This window comes from Phaseolus vulgaris, chromosome 5 (genome assembly GCF_051622355.1).
Source record: "Phaseolus vulgaris cultivar YP4 chromosome 5, ASM5162235v1, whole genome shotgun sequence".
NCBI lineage: Eukaryota > Viridiplantae > Streptophyta > Magnoliopsida > Fabales > Fabaceae > Phaseolus > Phaseolus vulgaris.
In genome coordinates, this window is record NC_143502.1 from 40,642,269 (window position 1) to 40,660,900 (window position 18,632).

The following is an 18,632-nucleotide window of genomic DNA, read 5'->3' on the forward strand; positions in this document are numbered from 1 at the left end:
TGAAAAATGTAAAATTTATATATTAGTTACAAAATTTAGGTTTTTCTAAAAATCATTTGAAGAATAAGAAGGTAAAAATCTGACTTGGAGAAAACTATGAATTGAAATCCACAGAAATAAAAAATAAATACCAAGACGTAGTCAATTACTAAAAAATATTTAGAAATGTATTCTAAAAGAACGAAGGAGTTAAAAACTTCCCTGGAGAAATAATATAGTAAGAAAATGAAAAACAATTACTCTTATAAGTCCAAATTTTGGTACCCTCCACCTATAAATAGCCTTCATTCATAATTTAACTATCTCAATTTTAAAAAATAATTAATTTCACTTTGGGTATTATAAAATTTTAGTAACACAATTTTTTTTTTCAAAATTAAACAATTTTAGTTTAACATAATATATTGTTTAAGTGTTAACACAAAACATTAAAAGCATTTTCCGTGATAATAATATTAAAACTTATAATTAATAGTATTATTAATATTTTACGTAAAGAAATAACTAACGTTGTTATTATTTTTTAATATGTTAATGTTTCCTGTAATAGATTGAAAAAACACATCATCAATAGATTAAAATTCTTCACTTTCACAAAATTGTTAGACAAAAATACTATTAAACTTTTATAAAGACTACAAGTGTATCTAAGTCTTAAAATAATTATAGTTTCCTATAATTTCAAATTAAAAAATATTAATCTCATAAATTAATTTGACTCAAAATACATATAGTAATTATAGTTATTTAATTAATCAAATTACAATATATACACACACATACTAATTATTAGAGTAAATTACATTTTCCTCCTTTAAAGTTATATTAAATAATACTCAAATCTTTTTTAGTTTTAAAATGTTATTCTCATTTGCTTGACAATAAAATGAATTTTACATTTTATTAATTTTTTAATCAAAGATTTATTTTTCCTATATTTTTAATTAAATATACTCATTTATCTCATTTTATTTAAAATATACCATATGGACTACTAAAATTCAAATAAAAAAATATGAAAAATTCAAATTCAAATTTTGTCTCCTGAAACCTAGTCTCATTCAAGTGCCGCCATTGGAGTCTGTGTGTTGCTTCGCGCTTCCTCTCAACGATCCAACAAATTATTGTACGTTTTTCTTTCACACTCTTTTATTTTGCTTCAAAAACTGAACTAGGGATGTAGTTTTGGTAATTCTCTGGTGTATAATTGGAAAAGAAGCATTTGGATGGTTCGATATGTGAATAGTAGCTACGATTTTGTTGATTACAGAATTGGACAAATTTGTGTGATATATAATATGGTTATTCCAGGTGAAGATGATGCCTTAATTTTATCAGGAATAATTGACATTTTGTTTGTAAATTATTGTTGCAAACTTTCAAATAGAAATATTGAAAATCTACTTGGTGATGTCCTTCATCTTATGTAAATTATCACAATCCTTCAGTACTAATCCAATTCAATGGCCTATAATCTCTTTAATCAATATGGAGAATCGTTGAGTAGTATACAAATTAATACCACTTAGTTGACAAAAATCTCTTTAATCAAACTTCGATATGTATCTCAGTGAATAATTTGGAATGTGGTTTATTAGCAGCTTACCATAAACGTCAACAGTAGCTCTTATGAGTTAGATGGTTCATCCCTTTTAGTTCAGAATATTCTGAAAAATTTATGTTTTCTTGTACTCCTTGATTTCCATTATCTGAATTTATCATCTGATATTTTTTAGGGTAAAATGGCTGCCAACATCTCCCCGGATGTTTTAGATAAAGAACAGGTAGGTGTTTGTTCTTTTCTCTTCCTTGTATTTTTGAAACACCAGTTTTTCATGTTTAAATTTTATCTGTGGTAATGGAGCAGATATTTGGAATGGCTGAAAAGGAGATGGAACATAGGGTCGAATCATTCAACAAGTAGGTTTCCCTTCTTGCTTGCGTTGATAGTGTTTGCTTTGTTAGCAAGTATACCGTAGAATTGGATTGCATTTTTTTCGAGAAGATTTGTTGGTGGCATAATAATTCACTTGCCTAATCTTTTGTTGTTTTTAATATTCAGGATCACCGACACCTGTTTCAACAAATGTGTTGAGAATAGGTAGAGGAACTCTTTCTAATTGTGTAAACTGCTTGAGCATGCTTGATGCCCTTCAAGTGTCATGCAGTCAATTTGGAGATTAGTTTCTTGTTTCTCAAAGAGAGTTGTCTGCTGTCGCATTATTTTACGATGGCTCTACGTGAATGTTATGATAATCTGTTTATCACATTCTTATCTCAGGTACAAGGAGCCTGAGATAAATATGGGTGAAAATAGTTGCATTGATCGCTGTGTTTCAAAATACTGGCAGGTAAGATGTTTTTCTATTCTATGTTTATTTTTTTGATGAATCACGGCCACCTTTTGAGTTGTCTATTATTCTTTTCTCATCATATTCCATATTATGCTTTAGTTTCTCAGATGGGATGAAATCTTAATGGGGTTTTAGTACTTGGTTAAATTTGTGCTCCTCGTATAAAATTCCTGTTTGGACTATAATTGTCTTGATAATTTTGCACAATGCAAGGCAAATTAAGTATATATGGATCATGGAAGTTCTGATTTCAGGATGGTTTTTGCTTTTGAAATCATGGGAGACTGCAAATGTTGAATATAGTGATTGTGTCTTGTTGTCTAAGCAGTTTTCTTGTTTTTATTAGGTTACTAATCTAATTGGTCAGCTGCTTGGTTCTGGGAAGCATCCGATGTAGTCCAAGAGTACGGTTATTTTCCCGTTTGCAGTTAGCAACCAGTTAGCTACATCTACCATATTAATAGTTTGCGTTAATTTAATACCATGCAAAGTCTTTATTTTTGTTCATGACTATTTTGAGGCCAATTTTGCTAAGAAAGGAATTGATGATGGCCTTTTGAGGTTGTTAAAGGTGAACAATAAAAGTAATTTAGTCGATTAAATTCTTTGTTCTTTTCTAATTTGTTTTTATTCCAATCGTTTTGCGGCATTATGCCGTCAGAAACTTGGAATGTTTCCTATCCGATTTCAAACAATATTACTTGCTTTCAAATCAAATGTCTGAATATATTCAGATCGATGTAGTAATAGCTCATTTTTCCAAAACAAAAACAAAAACTCGTGATGTTCTGATATCAAGGGTTCTAGTCACTTGGTATAAATATGATTATTTGCAATTTAATGTTTTTATTTTTTTTCCTTAGAAGTGGATTTGTGCAAACATAAAGAAATTACGGGGAGTATTGAAAATAAACAGAGGGTATTGTAAGTTGTAACATAACTTTCAGAAAAGTTCATCTCCATTTTTAGAAGTAAAACAGAAGGTCGTTGATAGCTTGTTCAATAACACAATCATTCTCTTTTTTAGATGGGATTGAACTTCGCTATATTAGATCATATCAGCAGAAAGTATGTATTGATTAAAATTTTGTAAAATTTGATTTTCGACAAACTACAGTAGGGATCACCATATACAAAGCTAAAAAGGAACCAGTGATTGTTCCCTACAATCTTACATTTTCATTGTTGATTCTATATTTCATTTCATACATATACGAGACTATGAGTACAGTTAGAGACTTTTTCTATGAAGCAGAGGTCAAACAGTGCCTATTCTTTCTCTGAAGAATTTTCAAAGCGACTAAAAAACCCAGGGAAAGCTTCTCGCTTAAATGTACTTAGCAATTACCACTGCAACCTATAGGCTTATGAAGCTGAAACTTTGGTTCATGGAATGCTATTATTATGAGCTCCTCAGGAACTCCCAAGGTCCTGATCCTGTTCCAATCCTGCATCAACGTATTCATTCATTAGTCAATTAGGAGGAAAACATTAGGAATAATAACCCTTGAAATTCATTATTACCTCAAGAAGCCAGCAAATGCCCTAAGACCCATATAGATGGTCAAAGCAACCCAAATACCAATGAAACCACCAGTGGATGACAAAATAAGCAGACAAATGATGCTTAGAACTGCCACCACAACCTGAGAGTTACCATAATTAAGTAAAGCCCTTAATATTTTGTGCAGAAGGTTGGATATTTAACATAATATCAACATTAAAACATAGAAGAGAAACCCACCATGGAGAAGGCTGAATATGCAAAATCAGAAGCTCCAAAGTTGACACCATCAAATACAAATGCTAAAGAATTCAAGGGTTGAGTGACTGCCACAAACTGGTAAAAGAATGAACATGAAGGTGAGTCTCCCTGGGGGTTGGAAAGATAGATTACCAATATCCTTTCCAATTTGAAAATGAATAATTACCGGGATCCCAATTTGAATGAGGCGGAGAACTTCAGCATCTTTTGTAAATATTCTAGCACCAAAGTGCAAACCTGTACCAAGAATGAATGCAAGTACCAATCCTAGAACCAAACCCATCTGCAGTATAATAGTGTGTCACATTTACAATATATGTCTTGTGAAAGATGAGGATTTCATTTAAGATTCTAAAGCACCTGCAGAACTCGGGATGCGGTTGCCGATGCCCTGTTGAAGTCCTTATTAGCAAATGCACCAGCAAGAATAGCCTGAAACCAACATGATGGTAAATGACATTTTACCAAGAACTTGGAGTATAATAAGCATGTAATTTTTCCACTTTTGAAGATTCAGTTAGCCATTGAATATAGATCATTTCATACCAAACCAATCCTCTTTCCAACTTAATCACTTTCCTACCTTTTCACAGGAAAGTGTACATTGGAAATGAATTCAAACAAACAATCGATAATGTTATCCAAAACCTTTTCATTTTTCTCATACAAGAAAACATTATTAAAGTGGAGGTCGTTGATATTTTAGAAAGTGTTTTGGTATGAAACCATCATGAAGTAACATAGCAAGGTATTTATTGGACAAAGTAGTTATATCTAACCTGCCCAGCAACGGCCAGACCATCGGCAAGTAGAGAAACTGCCAACCAAACCTGCAGACAGACTTGAAATGCAGCCATGGATGTTGATCCTTGCCGTGCAGCTAATGATGCAGCCAGTGTCACACAGAATGTTACAGCGACGACTCTCATTAATAATAGAAAACCTGGTTGGCAACAATAAAATACGAAAGAACAAAAAAGGTGTCAAGTCTCAATCATGAAGTGTTAGTTCTTAATCTATACGAAAACCATTAGTAGAAGTATCAATTTGAATGAAAAAGATAAGAGAAAACACCATAGAAATTTCTATAAGAAAATTTTGACTCTGCAAAATTTATGATTAAATAAAATGAAATAAGGTATTCATTATTTAGTACTGCTAGGAAATATATATTGCATCTTTAGTAAATAATTTTCATTATGGTTTAATCCTAATGCAGGTAGCATGGCTTCTTCATCCTTCCCCAGTTCTTTATTTTTTGTAGATAATTTGGCAGGGCAAGACAAACTCTTACCATTTTTAAGAAAACGTTCTAATTGCAGATGCTTTAAGCTTGGAGGTATAAGGTCAACTTGTTCCAACAACCTCCACAGGAGTATACCTGAAATTAGGTACCTACACAGTTAATTTGAAAATAAAGGATAATTAGGATCAAAATGAACAAAAGGAAAACACTATGCAACTTACAAGATATCTCTGCATAAAAGTACTTTGCAGAGTCTTCCATACTTTTAACAATGGTATAATCAGAGTATTTGAATTACAGTTAAATAAAACATACTGAGATATAACGTGTGCAATGGCTGCACCACTGACACCGTAGCCGAATACAAACATGAATAAAGGATCCAATGCTATGTTAGTTACATCTCCTGCCACTAGATACATCAAGGAAAGAGTAATTATAATCAGATAATAGCAGGATATTGTGATTTGTGAATCAATGATAATTTAAGTTTGTCAAGGCATACCAGTGGCATATAAAGGTGTTTTTGTGTCTTTAAATCCTCGGAAAACTCCTTGCATTGCCAAGGAAAGAAGAACGGCAGGAGCACCGAGGGACCTCAATCTCAGATACTGCTGTGCAGGGTGTAGCATAGGAGAGTCCTGTATAAATAATTTATATTACGTGGCAATCATCCCATGCTCAAATAAGGTCAAGCCACTAAAGGAACAAGTTAAAGTAAACACCAAAGTGCTATAATCCTAAAAGTAACATTCCTTAAACCTAAGGAACTTACAGAAGTTACTCCCATGAAATTCAATAAAGGTTTTGCCGCAGATATAAGAAAGATTGCTTGGATGAGGCCAAGAACACCACCAATAAATAATGCCGCTGAAGCTGAAGGGATATGCCTTTTCTTGTGTTCCTCCTGAACTATATTAATAGATTCACAAACAAAATCTGAATTGTGCACATTTCCACCTGTACCTCACCAAGAAAATGAAAGGGTCTTGTTGGAAATTCACAAAACCTTTTATTGGTTATCCTGCAGAGCAATAGATCATTGCTCTTGAGCAGAAGCCAAGAAAACTTGCCAGAAACCAAACCTATACAAAAGAATGGCAGATGGTATGATACCTTTCTGTGGTAATAACTCTTTGGTTTCAGTATCCATAGGTGGACCTGCTTCCAAGCATTTACCCTCCTCTATCTGAGGGCTTGCTCCACTAAGGGTATCTTCCTCAGCCACAAAAGAGGTGGTGACACTGACAAGAGGGAATATTGCAATCCTTGATACTTGATTGAAGAGAGCTATTGAAACTCCTACAGCAGCAAGCTCTACTGGACCTGCACGAACCAATAGTAAATAAGGCATTCAAATACATGTCAGTATAGTACTCCTGACTAACATGTTTCCTGTTGTTCTGTTGTCATATTCATATATACAATTAGGTTGATAAGCAAGTCAGTTGAAGCATCGTGGGCCCATAGATACAGAAAAATTCTAGTGTTACTGCTTCAAACAGTCACACGCACCTATTGTTTGAAATAAGAAATGTGTATGATATGCTCAAATTAATAAACCAATAACAGAACATACCTATTTGGCCAATAAACGCTGTGTCAACCAATGAAGCAATAGGATCAGCCGTCAAAGCCATTGCTGCAGGCAATGCAATTGACAAAATTTCCCGACCAAGACTGTCTGCTTTAAAAACCAGTCTGCAATGAGAAGAAAATCAAGCGTTCATCCTAACAGCTCAGCATGGATTTAAAACTGGAATTGTCAACCACGCCTTCAAATTTACATCATTCAAATACGTACAACGGATGGAAATTTTCAGGAAAAAGAATGTAAATGTGCAGTTTCTGTTTAATGAACAACACTATCAGTTTGGCCTTTGAAGTTAGAACTTGCGATCTTCAGACAGATATGTACCACTACTACAGAAATGCCATAAGAACATAAACATGTCATACCTTGCATCCTTAAAGAAAGTACAAATTGGTATTCTCGTCCAATCACCTAATGAATACATAGTCTCTTTCTCAGCCATCTCCGAGAAGCCAAATCGACTGTGTTGTTTTTCAAGACCACTTATTGAGGCTAGTGATACATAACTGAAGAGACACTGAAGGAGCTCCAATATCAGACATGCGCCAACCTTTTGCCTTCAACATTAACGCTTAAAGACTTCATAATTTCGGTCCCTAAGTATAGGCTGCGTAATATCTTGGTATCTATGCGATTAAATACACACCAACCAATCAAGTCAAATCAAAATGGAATAGGGATAGACTCCACAGGGATAAAAAGTTGGTAAAGGAGATGCCCTTTTATATTCTCCCCCAATTGCACAGAATAGTCCTTCTCAGTCACTATGAGCAAAGCCACTAATTACAGTAAAGAATGCAAACAGCACTAAAACACACTAAAAAAAGCTAACAAAAAAGGGTCACCCACATGAAATAGGGTCAGGTGAGTTCCCCTTAAGAACAAGAGACATTTATTACCACCTAAATTCGGTTGCTTCAGCCTAAAATTCAAAACTTGGACATTTGGGCTTTGAAAGAAAGCCAAACCAACCAATTATAAGCAACAGAAGCAAACTACAACTCAGATTTTTCTAGTACCCAAAAGGTGATTCACTTGCTTGAGGTACCATAGTTACACGAAATTAAAGGTTTGAAACTCCGCATTAAGACGGTTGAAGGTAGCTTTGAAATTAAGCAGCAATAACTTGAAGCGAACAACAACAGAGGTAGCACACCATTGCATGATGCGTGTCACAAAATATGCATGCGAGAATGATAATGGAACACAGAGAACAGACAAAAAAACGTTGGAAGTAGAAAGAATGTGGTGGAGGAGAAAAAGTAGAAGAGGGACAAATGTGGGCCCAATTAGGTTGAACGTGAGAGAAGAGAAGGTGAGAAAGTGAATGATGTTTTTCAATCGGCACCTCTTGTTTACCATGAATTGTTAAAACATGTGGCACTACTTTATTCCAGAATGCTTCATCAACATCAAAAGTCTCAAACTCCCACTGCATGCATGCTTACCACCACGTGTCCAACTACTGACTCTGTTATATTTTTTATTCAAATCCATTCAAAATTATATAGATATTTTATTTAATTTTAATAAACATTAATTAGTAAATTTATTATTTTTTAAAATGTATTAATCTCTAATTTCAGTTTTATAGATGATGTCACTGAAAATAGTGAACCAGTTTCTTGGGAAATTAATTATTAGTAGTAATATAAAGCTAATAGATATTGGGTCCCATGAAAAATGTATAAAACAAAAAAGATTGTGTTTTCGCTTTCCATGTAAAGTTAGGCTAATATGATAACTCAGAATCAGAATTTAAAACCACAAAGCTTCCGCCATTATTACCGTTAGGCTAATATGATAAGAGTGTTTATTCCTTCACCTCCATAGGTTTTTTTTTTTTTTTTATATTTTACGAAACGTAAAAATATATTTTTATTATTCTCGTGTCATTTTTATAGATTAGTTTTTGGATTATGCAATTCAGATACGTATTTAAAAAAAAACTTTTGAATTATGTAATCTGAAAGTCAATTTTCGGATTACATTATGTATCTGAAAAAAGATTTTCAGATTATGTAATGCAGAAGCTGATTACGAATTTAAAAAAAACTTATAGAGAGATATTTTTGAAAATATAAAAATTTATGGAGGTGAGAGAATAATTTATGGAGGTGTAGGAAAAAACAACCATACAATAACTCAAAATCAGAATTTAAAATCACAAAATTTACGCAAATATTACCATTAAGAAGGATTTTGGTACTGTGAGTATAGTCTCACATAATTTAAGAATCGAATATATTTTCGAGTCAAGTTCAAAAATAATTTTTATTTTTATTTTTTTTTAATTCATCCATGTCTTAATGGTAACACCAATTTTTAAAAGATAAAAACAAATAATACAGAACAAACCCTAAATCCTAAATTCATCTCATAAATTAAGACGTCATATATTTTCCAGTCAATACTGGAATTTTGCTCCATGGAGAAAGTATGTGGTGAAGAAGACTAGATTTGAACCATTCAAAAAGTGATATTGACCAAAAAATAATAATTATCTTTTAGTCTTTTATAAAGTTTGAGTCAGTTCATGTTTTGATTGAAACATGAAAACCTTCAACAACCACTGACTAATTAGAAACAAAAGCAGTCTAAACACAAATAATCTTATTATTTAATTTTTTTGACTTTAATTTTGTTGTGAAAAAATATAAATAAATTATTATTGATCTCTTCAAACATAAAATTGAACAATAGGAACATGTAATATTTTATAATATTATTAATTTTTAATTTTGTTTTCTATATCACTTTTTGTCACATATATTATGTAATTTGCGTTTGGAATAGAGCGGAATTGACAAGGGAAGAATCCACAGGCAAAATAATAGCGCGTGGTCCACTGAAATTCCTAAGGGGAAATTCCCTTGCACTTTCCTTTCTTTGAATAATGTTGTTTTGTAATTAATTATATAAAATTATTTATAAATTCACTGTGTTTTTTTCACTGTTGAGAATCACTTTTCTTTCTCTTAAAATTTCTATTTGTATTTGAAAAACTAAAACTATTTTGAAACTTGTTTTATTATTTCTTCTTCTTCCAATCTTAGCTCTCTCAAATATATTTATTTATTTTTATTATTACAATATCAAATTAATTTCTTTTAACTCTTACTGAAACAAATAATTATAATAAAGTAAACCATCTAAAAGCATAAGTATAAGCCATTTCAATCTTTGAAATTAGGTCAAAAGATTTTAGTAATAGAAATTAACAAGTAATTATGATTTCATTCTTGAATATTAAAGTTGTGTCAATTTAATTTCCATACACATTAGTTAATTTATTTGTAGAATATATTGTGTATTAGTTAATTTAGTAAATCAAAGTTATTTATGACTATCAAATTATATATTGACAATTTTATTATTATTATTAATTATTAACTAATTTTGTAGGATACAATTTAGTAAATCCCTTTATTGTGATATTATTTCGACATTTATGCACGCATGTCAAATTTATTGCAGATTGATAGACTATAAAAAAACATGACAATTTGTATTTTTTATTTACTATAAATTTAGTATCCAATTATGGTGTTTTAAAAAAGGAAAATATTTTTAATTTTTGGAATAAAAATGAAAGTAAGTTAAATACGAAAATTCATATATTTAACAACAAATACGTTTCGATCATTTTTAACGTATAAAGTCTTAAACAGTGACAAAATCCATTTAAGGAGCTATTTTATTTCCTATTTGTTATTTTATTTTATGTTAATTTAAAAAAATTGCTCACTTTTTTCCTAAATTTGATAAAATATTTGTTTCTAAGATAATCCTGTTATATTTAGAAATAATAATAATTTTGTACTGTTTTAGTATATAAAACTCTAAATAACATTAAAATGTCATTTCAACAGTAAAAAAACAAATATTCAAATTAGTCCCCCCAAAAAAATACAATTATTGATAAGTATCTTATAATGTTTTAATATCTTCAAAAGAATTCATTTGTTTATATATAAGTTATTTTGTATCAAATATAAAACAAAAGTTGTGCTTACATGTTAAATATTGCATACTTATAAATAGTTTCTTTATATATAAAAAAATTAATAAGGAATTTGTGTACGAAATTCATAATTTTAGAAGAAAAAAAAAGATAATCATAACTATTTTTCTCACACGAGATTTTAAATAACGGTAGAAAAACCAATTTGTAAATAAATAAAAAAATCTCTATATTTTTATCACTATTTCTTCCCAATATTTTATCCTATAATCTTTTTTACAATGACTATACAATGTTTGGATCGCATGCAAATTTTTCGAATTATCTATTATTAAGAGTGTTTTCTATATTTATTTTTATTGTACTTAAAAAAGAAAATATTAATATTATATATTTTAACCAACTAATGAATAGTTACTGTAATTTTTATAATTTGGTTTTGGCACATCATGAACTTGAATCTTAGTGTTTGACAATTGCAGTAAAAGATAATTTGATCCAATGATTAACATCGCATTAGAACTAATCTCAAAATCAAATTACACTTTTAAAAAACATTATCAAGAAGTCTTGCAATTCAACTGGTTTCTTTTTAATCACCATTGTTATGAAAGTTAAGCATATAATAATAAACTTATATTAAAAAGTGCAGTGCAAATAAAGTGAAATAACTGTTTTCATAATCAGCATCACTGCATAATGCTTTGCTGAGTAATACTCCACCAAACCCTAAACCCTTTTCATCTTCAATCTTTAAGCTCACATTTATAATAGCCATAAAAACACTCTACTCTTAATTTTCCCTCACCATTTACATTAAAACATTAATTAAATTTTAAATAAAACGGAAATTGTATTAAAATTAATTAAAAATACTTCAATTTATAATTAATTAAATCTTAAAAATATTAAAAAAAATATTTTAAAAAAATTATCATCAGATTTATAACGACACCAGAATATTCTGATTTTACTCAATAATTGAGGGGAAAGAAGAATCTACGTGATTCCATCATATCCACGTGTCAATCAGCAGCATGGCCGTTTTTGGAAGCAGTGTGTGTCTCACACCTGACTGAATATTCTATTTTATCATTACAAATGGGCTGGGCTTTTGACTTACGACAAACCCGCGAAGCGTGGCCCATATAAACAATGAATTCCTGGAAATTACTTCCTACACCCACCCTATTTTTATGGACAAAAATGATCTTAAATAAAACGGGGTGCGGATAGCAGAATATTCAGAAATACTTCTCTTGGTTTAGATTTTCAGAACATTTTTTCTGGATTTCAGAATCTCTTTTCTAAAATACGTTTTCAAAATTTAATTTCCAGAAAAAAATAATTTATTTAAGATTTAATTTACTGGAATGTATTTTTTTTTTTAATTTATCTGAAATGAAAGATATTTTTGGAAATTTAAAATGTATAGGATGCAGGTAAAAAAGTCGGCGTGCAGGAAGAATTTGTGTAAATTCATCGTTAATTATTTCTATCAATTCTTTTTTTTTAATGTTTATCATATTCAATAAAATGGCAGGCAAATGGTGTATCAGAATATGCGTTATTTTATTTTTACTGTAAAAAATAAATAAAAAATGACGAAAACGATGTCAAAAAGTGTAGAAATTACAATAAAATAGCCAAACGTGATATCTATATAAGATCAAAACCTCTTTACAATAAAATGGCAAAAGAAAAGAGTAGGGCACTAATTTTTTTCTTATCTTTACTCATGTCCATTTCAAATTTAAAAGTTGCTTTACATTCACTTCTTGATTATATATTCTATGACATATTTTTTGGTTTGTCAATATAATAATTATATTTACTCCTTTTTCAAGGCTTGAAATGATCAATGCTGAGCTTATAATTACTCTTTGAATTAAACCATTTACCTTAAACTAGCTTCCATATAGTATGATGAATTCCACAACTGATGCCCATTAACCCTCATTTTCTACCAAGTGGAGTTTTTTTACGATTAATTAACCTTTCCAAAGTATATGTAAACAATCATGAAAGCATATATATCTGATTGCTTCAAAGATTTTAAGAACGGAATCAATGATTACTACAAACCTGTCGCCAGTAACAGTATTCATTTGCACATCTCAGGATTCAGATTATATAAAACCAAGTATTAATATATATAACAATGAGTACTATGTGTATATATATATCTGCAAAAAGCTTGAACAAGGGAAAACAAAAATAATGTAGAACAATCTATTCACATCCTTCTGTTTACAAGTATGGCAGATTACACAGGTTTCCACAGCAGCAAAGGAGTGATGATCTTATAAAAATTGTTAGGGCAGAAGTTAATTAACCTTCAAGACTAATTACACGATCACCAATTGATTCTTTTATTTGAGACCTATACCTGTTTGCTAACTTTTGTGATTGTGAATTCGGTATAAGGGCAAAAAATAAGAGTGTATAATACAACTTACAAGACTCGAATAAGGTTCATAGCTAGGGTTCTAGAGGCTTGGATTTGGCAACATGGAATCCCCAGAAAATTCAAAATCAGAATGAAAAATCAACAAAGGGAAAGGAGGAAACATCTTTCATCAACTCCTCAAAATCCCATTCTGCCGTTGCTAACTCTTGCTGAAACAAATTCTCCACCCCTTCCTTATTTTCACTGGTTATGCCAATGTTGCAGTTGTTAAGGATACTATTTAAGTCATCAAAGTAACTGCTGTTAGTTTCTTTCTTACTCAGGTTATGATTGATACTGGTGTTTAGATTCTCAAGGGGAGGATCAAACATATCCCCCTCAACCCCAATATCCACACTCCCAAACACTTGGTTTTCTAAATAACAACCTTTCTCAACTTCACTTTGAGAAAACCATGGCCCAATGTTTAGTCCATGATCCAACATAGGCAACCTTTCAATCATTGTATTCAGAGCTGTGGTTTGAATTGACTGTGATGGAGATGAACCAAACACATGCACATAGCTTGCATGCTGATGATGTTGTGTAGGCACAAACCCTCCTGTTTTGGGGTCTTTACATGGTTCAGATGAGGTCTCACTAGCATTTGTTGAGGTTGAACCTGTGGTTGCAGACGACATGTTCTTGAGTCTTTTCTTTATCGTTGAATTCCAAAAGTTTTTTATCTCATTGTCGGTTCTCCCAGGCAATCGCGCCGCAATTTGAGACCATCTTCAAAAGTGAAACACACGTAATATCAGGTCAATGAATTCACATATGCACCACAAAATTAACTAGAAATTGATGTCTGCACTTTTTGTTGTTGTTGTTCATAGCTATATCGTGTGTTTATTGAAAGGAATGCTTCTCAGGGAAACTAAAAGAAAGTATAAGAAAACACATGGAGTGACTTCAACTCGAAGTTCTTGCTTTGCGCGTGTGTGTGTATTCATGGTGCTGTTGTTATTTGAACTTCAAAATATGTGTACTGTGCCGTATGTTGGACTAATGAAATTTAGATTTTGACAGATGAAAAGACCTTCCTAAATTTTCTCCATTATGGATTTGCTGATTAAATATTACTAAATAGTAAATGGAGAAGAGAACCTCGTAAACCTACAATTCACTTTGCATTTAGGGTTTATAAATAATGGGAGAAAATGAAACAAAGGAAAAAGAAGGTAATAAGTGATATGTGACCACAGTAAAAAAAAAATACAAGACAAATAAAATGGATATTAACATTTTTTTTTCTACTGAGAAATGATTCTTAAAGCTCCTTTTTAACCATTGGTCGATGTTAATATCTAAATAATAAATAGGGAAAATAGAGAAAAACAAGACGCAAGTAACATACCAAAATAATAATATGTGAAAACATAATATTCCTCTTTTCTTAAAGAAAAATGAAAATTTGACACCTTTAAAAAAAGTTAATGATACTTTGACATGAATATTCTCTTACACTTTTTCATTTGATAACTAAATATATTATTATTTTATTTAAAATTTTTGTTTGTATTTATTTTTATTAATTAAATAGAATATTTTATTATTAAATGGAGTTGTAAAGTGAAAATAAGAATGAGAATATAAAAAATTGATTCTCTCTTTAAAAAATGATAAACAACTTTATTATGAAAGAAAGTATAATTAAAATATTAATATATTAATTTTCATGTCTGTTTTTCACAGTATAGTTTGCGTTTATTAACTGTTTGGAAAGGAAAGTAAAAAAAGATTACATTAAAGATATTTTTATTTTTATTTTAAATATTATTATCCGAATGCTCAAGAATTTGATGTATCATAAATTTATAGGTCGTGGCTTTTAATCTCTCTTTTCATCTAAATTCCAAGCAACAAATTGAATGGCTATTCTGAGTTCATGTAAATTTGCAAAGAATTAATAAAATTAAATTTTACATTTAAAGAATACTCTACCGTTACAACCAATTTCATAATATTAATTAACAATTCCATAATACTAATTAATATTGCTCCAGGACTAGCTAGGTTTTCGCAGTTATAAATTAACTTAGGATATTTTAGAAAAAGTTGTATTGTCTTGTATCTTAACTTACAAATATATATGTATATGTTCTGGTATGCCAAGTTAAGGATAACTTATACAGTTATTCCTCTTAATTCATTGAGACTTTTTTAAGAATAAAATCGTGACGAAACATCAATCTTTAAAGCAGATAATATCTCAAATATAATAAATGAGTCTAGCTATATTATTTCTCAAACTTGAGTCGGAAGTATATATTGTATATAGTGGCATTTTAATTAGAGTTATTCTTCAATATAGAATGAATGGCTTAGCTTTAAAGACATGATTATGAAAGTGCAGGGTGGCTGATTACTAAAAAGAAATAAAACCTTGAAAAGCATTATATATGAACTACTTGCCATAAAGCAGAAGTGTTGTAATTACCAGTTGTTAATGATGCATGGATCTGAAATTAGTAATTAATATTAACAAAGATGGGTAAAGTTATGCACAGTAATGGAGTGGAAATGGAAGATGAACCTGTTTCCAAGAAAGGAATGGAAGTGGATGATGAGTTCCTCTTCTTGGGGTGAGAATGCACCTCTCTTAAGATCAGGCCTCAAGTAATTGATCCATCGTAGCCGACAACTTTTCCCACACCTTTGGAGACCAGCATTTCTTGCCACATCGCTCCAACATCCTTGTCCACTGTTTACCATGTACTTCATCAGTTTCTCATCTTCTTCTGGTGACCACAACCCCTTTCTGAACTTGTTCTCTTTACCACTGCACCCTTCTGGCTTCCTCATTGGATCAACTGCTCTGATATCTGCACAAGGGAAGGGTTTATAAAGGTTGAAAGATCAGAAAGAAGCTTCATGGGGAGGCAACTAATGATGACCATGATGATGATGGTGATGGTTAAGGGTTTGCTTACAAAATAGGGAAGAGTGAGAGAAAAGAGAAAGAGAGAAAGAGAGAGAGAGAGATGTTGGTTGACGAGTCTAGTAGAAAACGGTTTGGAGAGTGACCTAAGGGATTGAGAAAGATAGGTGGTAGTCTTGTCTTTGACTCCATGGCCTTGTCTTTTTCTTTTCCATATTTTCTTCACTCACAAGGTTATCATATCACACACACATCAATCATAAGGGGCCAGACAAAATATATGTTAAACGTATATACCAGTTTGTTTTATGACCAACCCAAAGCTATTTGCTTCCACTTCACATAATCTCCTCTCTCTCCCTCCACACGTGTACTTCAAGATATACAACAACAAATATAATTAATAACAACCTAGGGCACCATACAATATTATAATGCCTCCACTGCATAATTTATGTGTTGTGTTCTTTGAATTCTTAGCATAAGATCCACATGCTTATGTTGCATCCATTTAAAAAGAAAAGGTAAAACAGACTCAAATATTTGTGTGATCATCCATGTATTATATCTATACACACCCATTCTTTTTTCCCTGATGAAAATTAAGTGACAGAACTTTCGAGCTTTATTAGACCGTATACAAATCACTAACCAAAAATTAAATAACATATTTGGGGAATGACCGATTCATTATTTTGAAATTTTCTCCTTAACTCAACTGAAGATCCAGTTTTGGGTTACTTTCAAAGTTTTTCTAGTTTCTTTTTCCTTTTTAGATTGGTGTCTTGATCCATTGGTTTGTATGTTTTCGATTAAAAACAAGTTATTTGTTTTAAATTGGGTGAGAGTTTCTTTCTACAGTCGGTAAGGGGTTGTTGTTTTTGTTTGAACATTTCTAGGCTTGATGTTCAAAATGTATAAGAATTGAATCACCCTTCAAGTGATTCATATTTATTTATTTTTTCTTGTTGATAAAAAAAGAGTAAATCACGCATTTAAATAATTGATTTTAGGATTAAATATGTTTTTGGTTTTGTATTTTGATCCTACTTTAAACTTTAAACCTTATGAGTACTTGTAAGAAAACTATTAGAATGAATCTTAGTCAATTTTTATCTATGTCTTAAACCTATTTTCAATATAGTCCATATTGAAAATTTGATTTGTTACATAAAAAAATACTAGTAAAAACCAATTCCAACCCTTTCCTTACTACAAAGTTAATAGAAAATCTAAAATTTAAAATAAAATAAAAATCAGTGTTAAAATACTTGATTTTATAATTAATTTGTATATAGTCTAGTACGGTTATGGATTACCAACCAAAGTTGATGAAGGTGTATGAAGATTAATACTTTCTTAAATGGTAATCAAAAGGGGTATAGTACTAAATTGTGATTGAAGGAAGTGGAGCACTTTAAGCCTTCTCTGTGTTTTGTCATGCACATTCTTTAAACAAAGGTGAATCATGTGAGAAAAAGAATGAAAGAAATGGTGCAACAGAATATTGACTTCTCAGACCATCTTTTTGATTGAAGGACAAAATGTATTGACAATTACTTGTGCATAATTACAACAAACTTGAATAGGGGAGACCAAAATCTACTTTGTTTATGATTCTTATTACGTTTTCACCAACCTACCTATGAACAATTTCTTTACCCTAGTTTCTGAAACTCTTCTGCCAAATCTGATATACTATAACAGACTCCTTCCTTCAACAGTAAAAGGAGAATGAACTTGAATAAAGCAAAATGGACATATTCATTCTGGAGAAAAATTATTATGATTGTTCTTTTTATCCTCAAAAAGTTTGAAGATCGTGCAGAGAAAAGTTGAAAAATGGTTGAATTTAATAAAGTGGTGGCACCCCTTTAGAGGGACCAAATGGGTAAGCAGGGACGAACAATGCAATATTAGTCATCAAATCATGTACTTGTAGAAGTGGCATTGCTGGATTTGATTGGTTGTAGGTACAAAAGATAATAAAAAAAATTCATAAAGTTAAAGTTACATATATAATAAAGGAAGGGGTGAATATTAGCATTGGTATATCGATAATAATAGATTATACTAATTTTCAAGATTCTATGAATCTTATTATAGATAACTTGTGGATGGCGTTAGTTAGCGATATATGGAGGTAAAAGAATAATTGTTTATTCATTATAAGAAAATCGTGAAATAAAAATCAATTTTTAGAAACCAAAATAATTAGTTACAATAAGAACTAAAATAGAGACCATTTTAGAAACTAAAAAAAAAATTGGTTTCCAAATTAGTTTCTATTATTTCCTATTATTGTTAAAATAGTTTCTAAATTGGTATCTAATTAGTAACCAAGGTTTTTGCTACCAGTCTTAGTAGCTAATTAGATAC

General features: G+C 30.7%; 3 protein-coding genes across 4 annotated transcripts; 1 reads left to right on the forward strand and 2 right to left on the reverse strand.

The window, feature by feature from the left end:
* Positions 1-994: 994 nt before the first annotated feature.
* Positions 995-2,974, forward strand: LOC137817005 (mitochondrial import inner membrane translocase subunit TIM10). Its single transcript, XM_068620206.2, has 6 exons — positions 995-1,126; positions 1,737-1,784; positions 1,868-1,920; positions 2,063-2,101; positions 2,282-2,351; positions 2,701-2,974. Exons 2-6 carry the CDS (start codon positions 1,743-1,745, stop codon positions 2,749-2,751), a joined length of 255 nt encoding a protein of 84 aa, XP_068476307.1. The 5' UTR covers positions 995-1,126; positions 1,737-1,742; the 3' UTR covers positions 2,752-2,974.
* Positions 2,975-3,412: 438 nt separating this feature from the next.
* LOC137817006 (protein DETOXIFICATION 42-like) lies at positions 3,413-8,321 on the reverse strand. 2 transcript variants are annotated; one of them, XR_016520817.1, is made up of 13 exons: positions 7,325-8,261; positions 6,945-7,066; positions 6,482-6,691; positions 6,141-6,325; positions 5,871-6,006; positions 5,681-5,777; positions 5,414-5,500; positions 4,899-5,062; positions 4,480-4,551; positions 4,286-4,402; positions 4,099-4,194; positions 3,879-4,000; positions 3,413-3,802 (listed from the first exon to the last, which is right to left on the reverse strand). XR_016520817.1 is itself a non-coding variant. In XM_068620207.2 (13 exons), exons 1-13 carry the CDS (start codon positions 7,399-7,401, stop codon positions 3,757-3,759), a joined length of 1,545 nt encoding a protein of 514 aa, XP_068476308.2. In that variant the 5' UTR covers positions 7,402-8,321; the 3' UTR covers positions 3,413-3,756. The 2 variants fall into 2 exon arrangements, 1 of the variants encoding a protein (XP_068476308.2); XM_068620207.2 differs by having other exon boundaries at positions 5,414-5,514; positions 7,325-8,321.
* Positions 8,322-13,118: 4,797 nt separating this feature from the next.
* Positions 13,119-16,210, reverse strand: LOC137817080 (transcription factor MYB46). The gene is made up of 2 exons (XM_068620310.2): positions 15,909-16,210; positions 13,119-14,104 (listed from the first exon to the last, which is right to left on the reverse strand). The coding sequence occupies exons 1-2, from the start codon at positions 16,175-16,177 to the stop codon at positions 13,459-13,461; spliced, it is 915 nt and encodes a 304-aa protein (XP_068476411.1). The 5' UTR covers positions 16,178-16,210; the 3' UTR covers positions 13,119-13,458.
* Between the last annotated feature and the right edge of the window lie 2,422 nt (positions 16,211-18,632).

Excerpts from the sequence above, each read along its gene's own strand:
- LOC137817005 (XM_068620206.2), top strand. The coding sequence starts at position 1,743 with ATGGCTGCCAACATCTCCCCGGATGTTTTAGATAAAGAACAG. Across the intron at positions 1,921-2,062 it reads AGGGTCGAATCATTCAACAA|GATCACCGACACCTGTTTCA; the intron begins GTAGGTTTCCCT and ends TTTAATATTCAG. Across the intron at positions 2,102-2,281 it reads AACAAATGTGTTGAGAATAG|GTACAAGGAGCCTGAGATAA; the intron begins GTAGAGGAACTC and ends TTCTTATCTCAG.
- LOC137817006 (XM_068620207.2), bottom strand. The coding sequence starts at position 7,401 with ATGGCTGAGAAAGAGACTATGTATTCATTAGGTGATTGGACGAGAATA. Across the intron at positions 7,067-7,324 it reads ACTTTCTTTAAGGATGCAAG|ACTGGTTTTTAAAGCAGACA; the intron begins GTATGACATGTT and ends TTCTCATTGCAG. Across the intron at positions 3,803-3,878 it reads GCATTTGCTGGCTTCTTGAG|GATTGGAACAGGATCAGGAC; the intron begins GTAATAATGAAT and ends ACGTTGATGCAG.
- LOC137817080 (XM_068620310.2), bottom strand. The coding sequence starts at position 16,177 with ATGAGGAAGCCAGAAGGGTGCAGTGGTAAAGAGAACAAGTTCAGAAAG. Across the intron at positions 14,105-15,908 it reads CATTCCTTTCTTGGAAACAG|ATGGTCTCAAATTGCGGCGC; the intron begins GTTCATCTTCCA and ends TCACTTTTGAAG.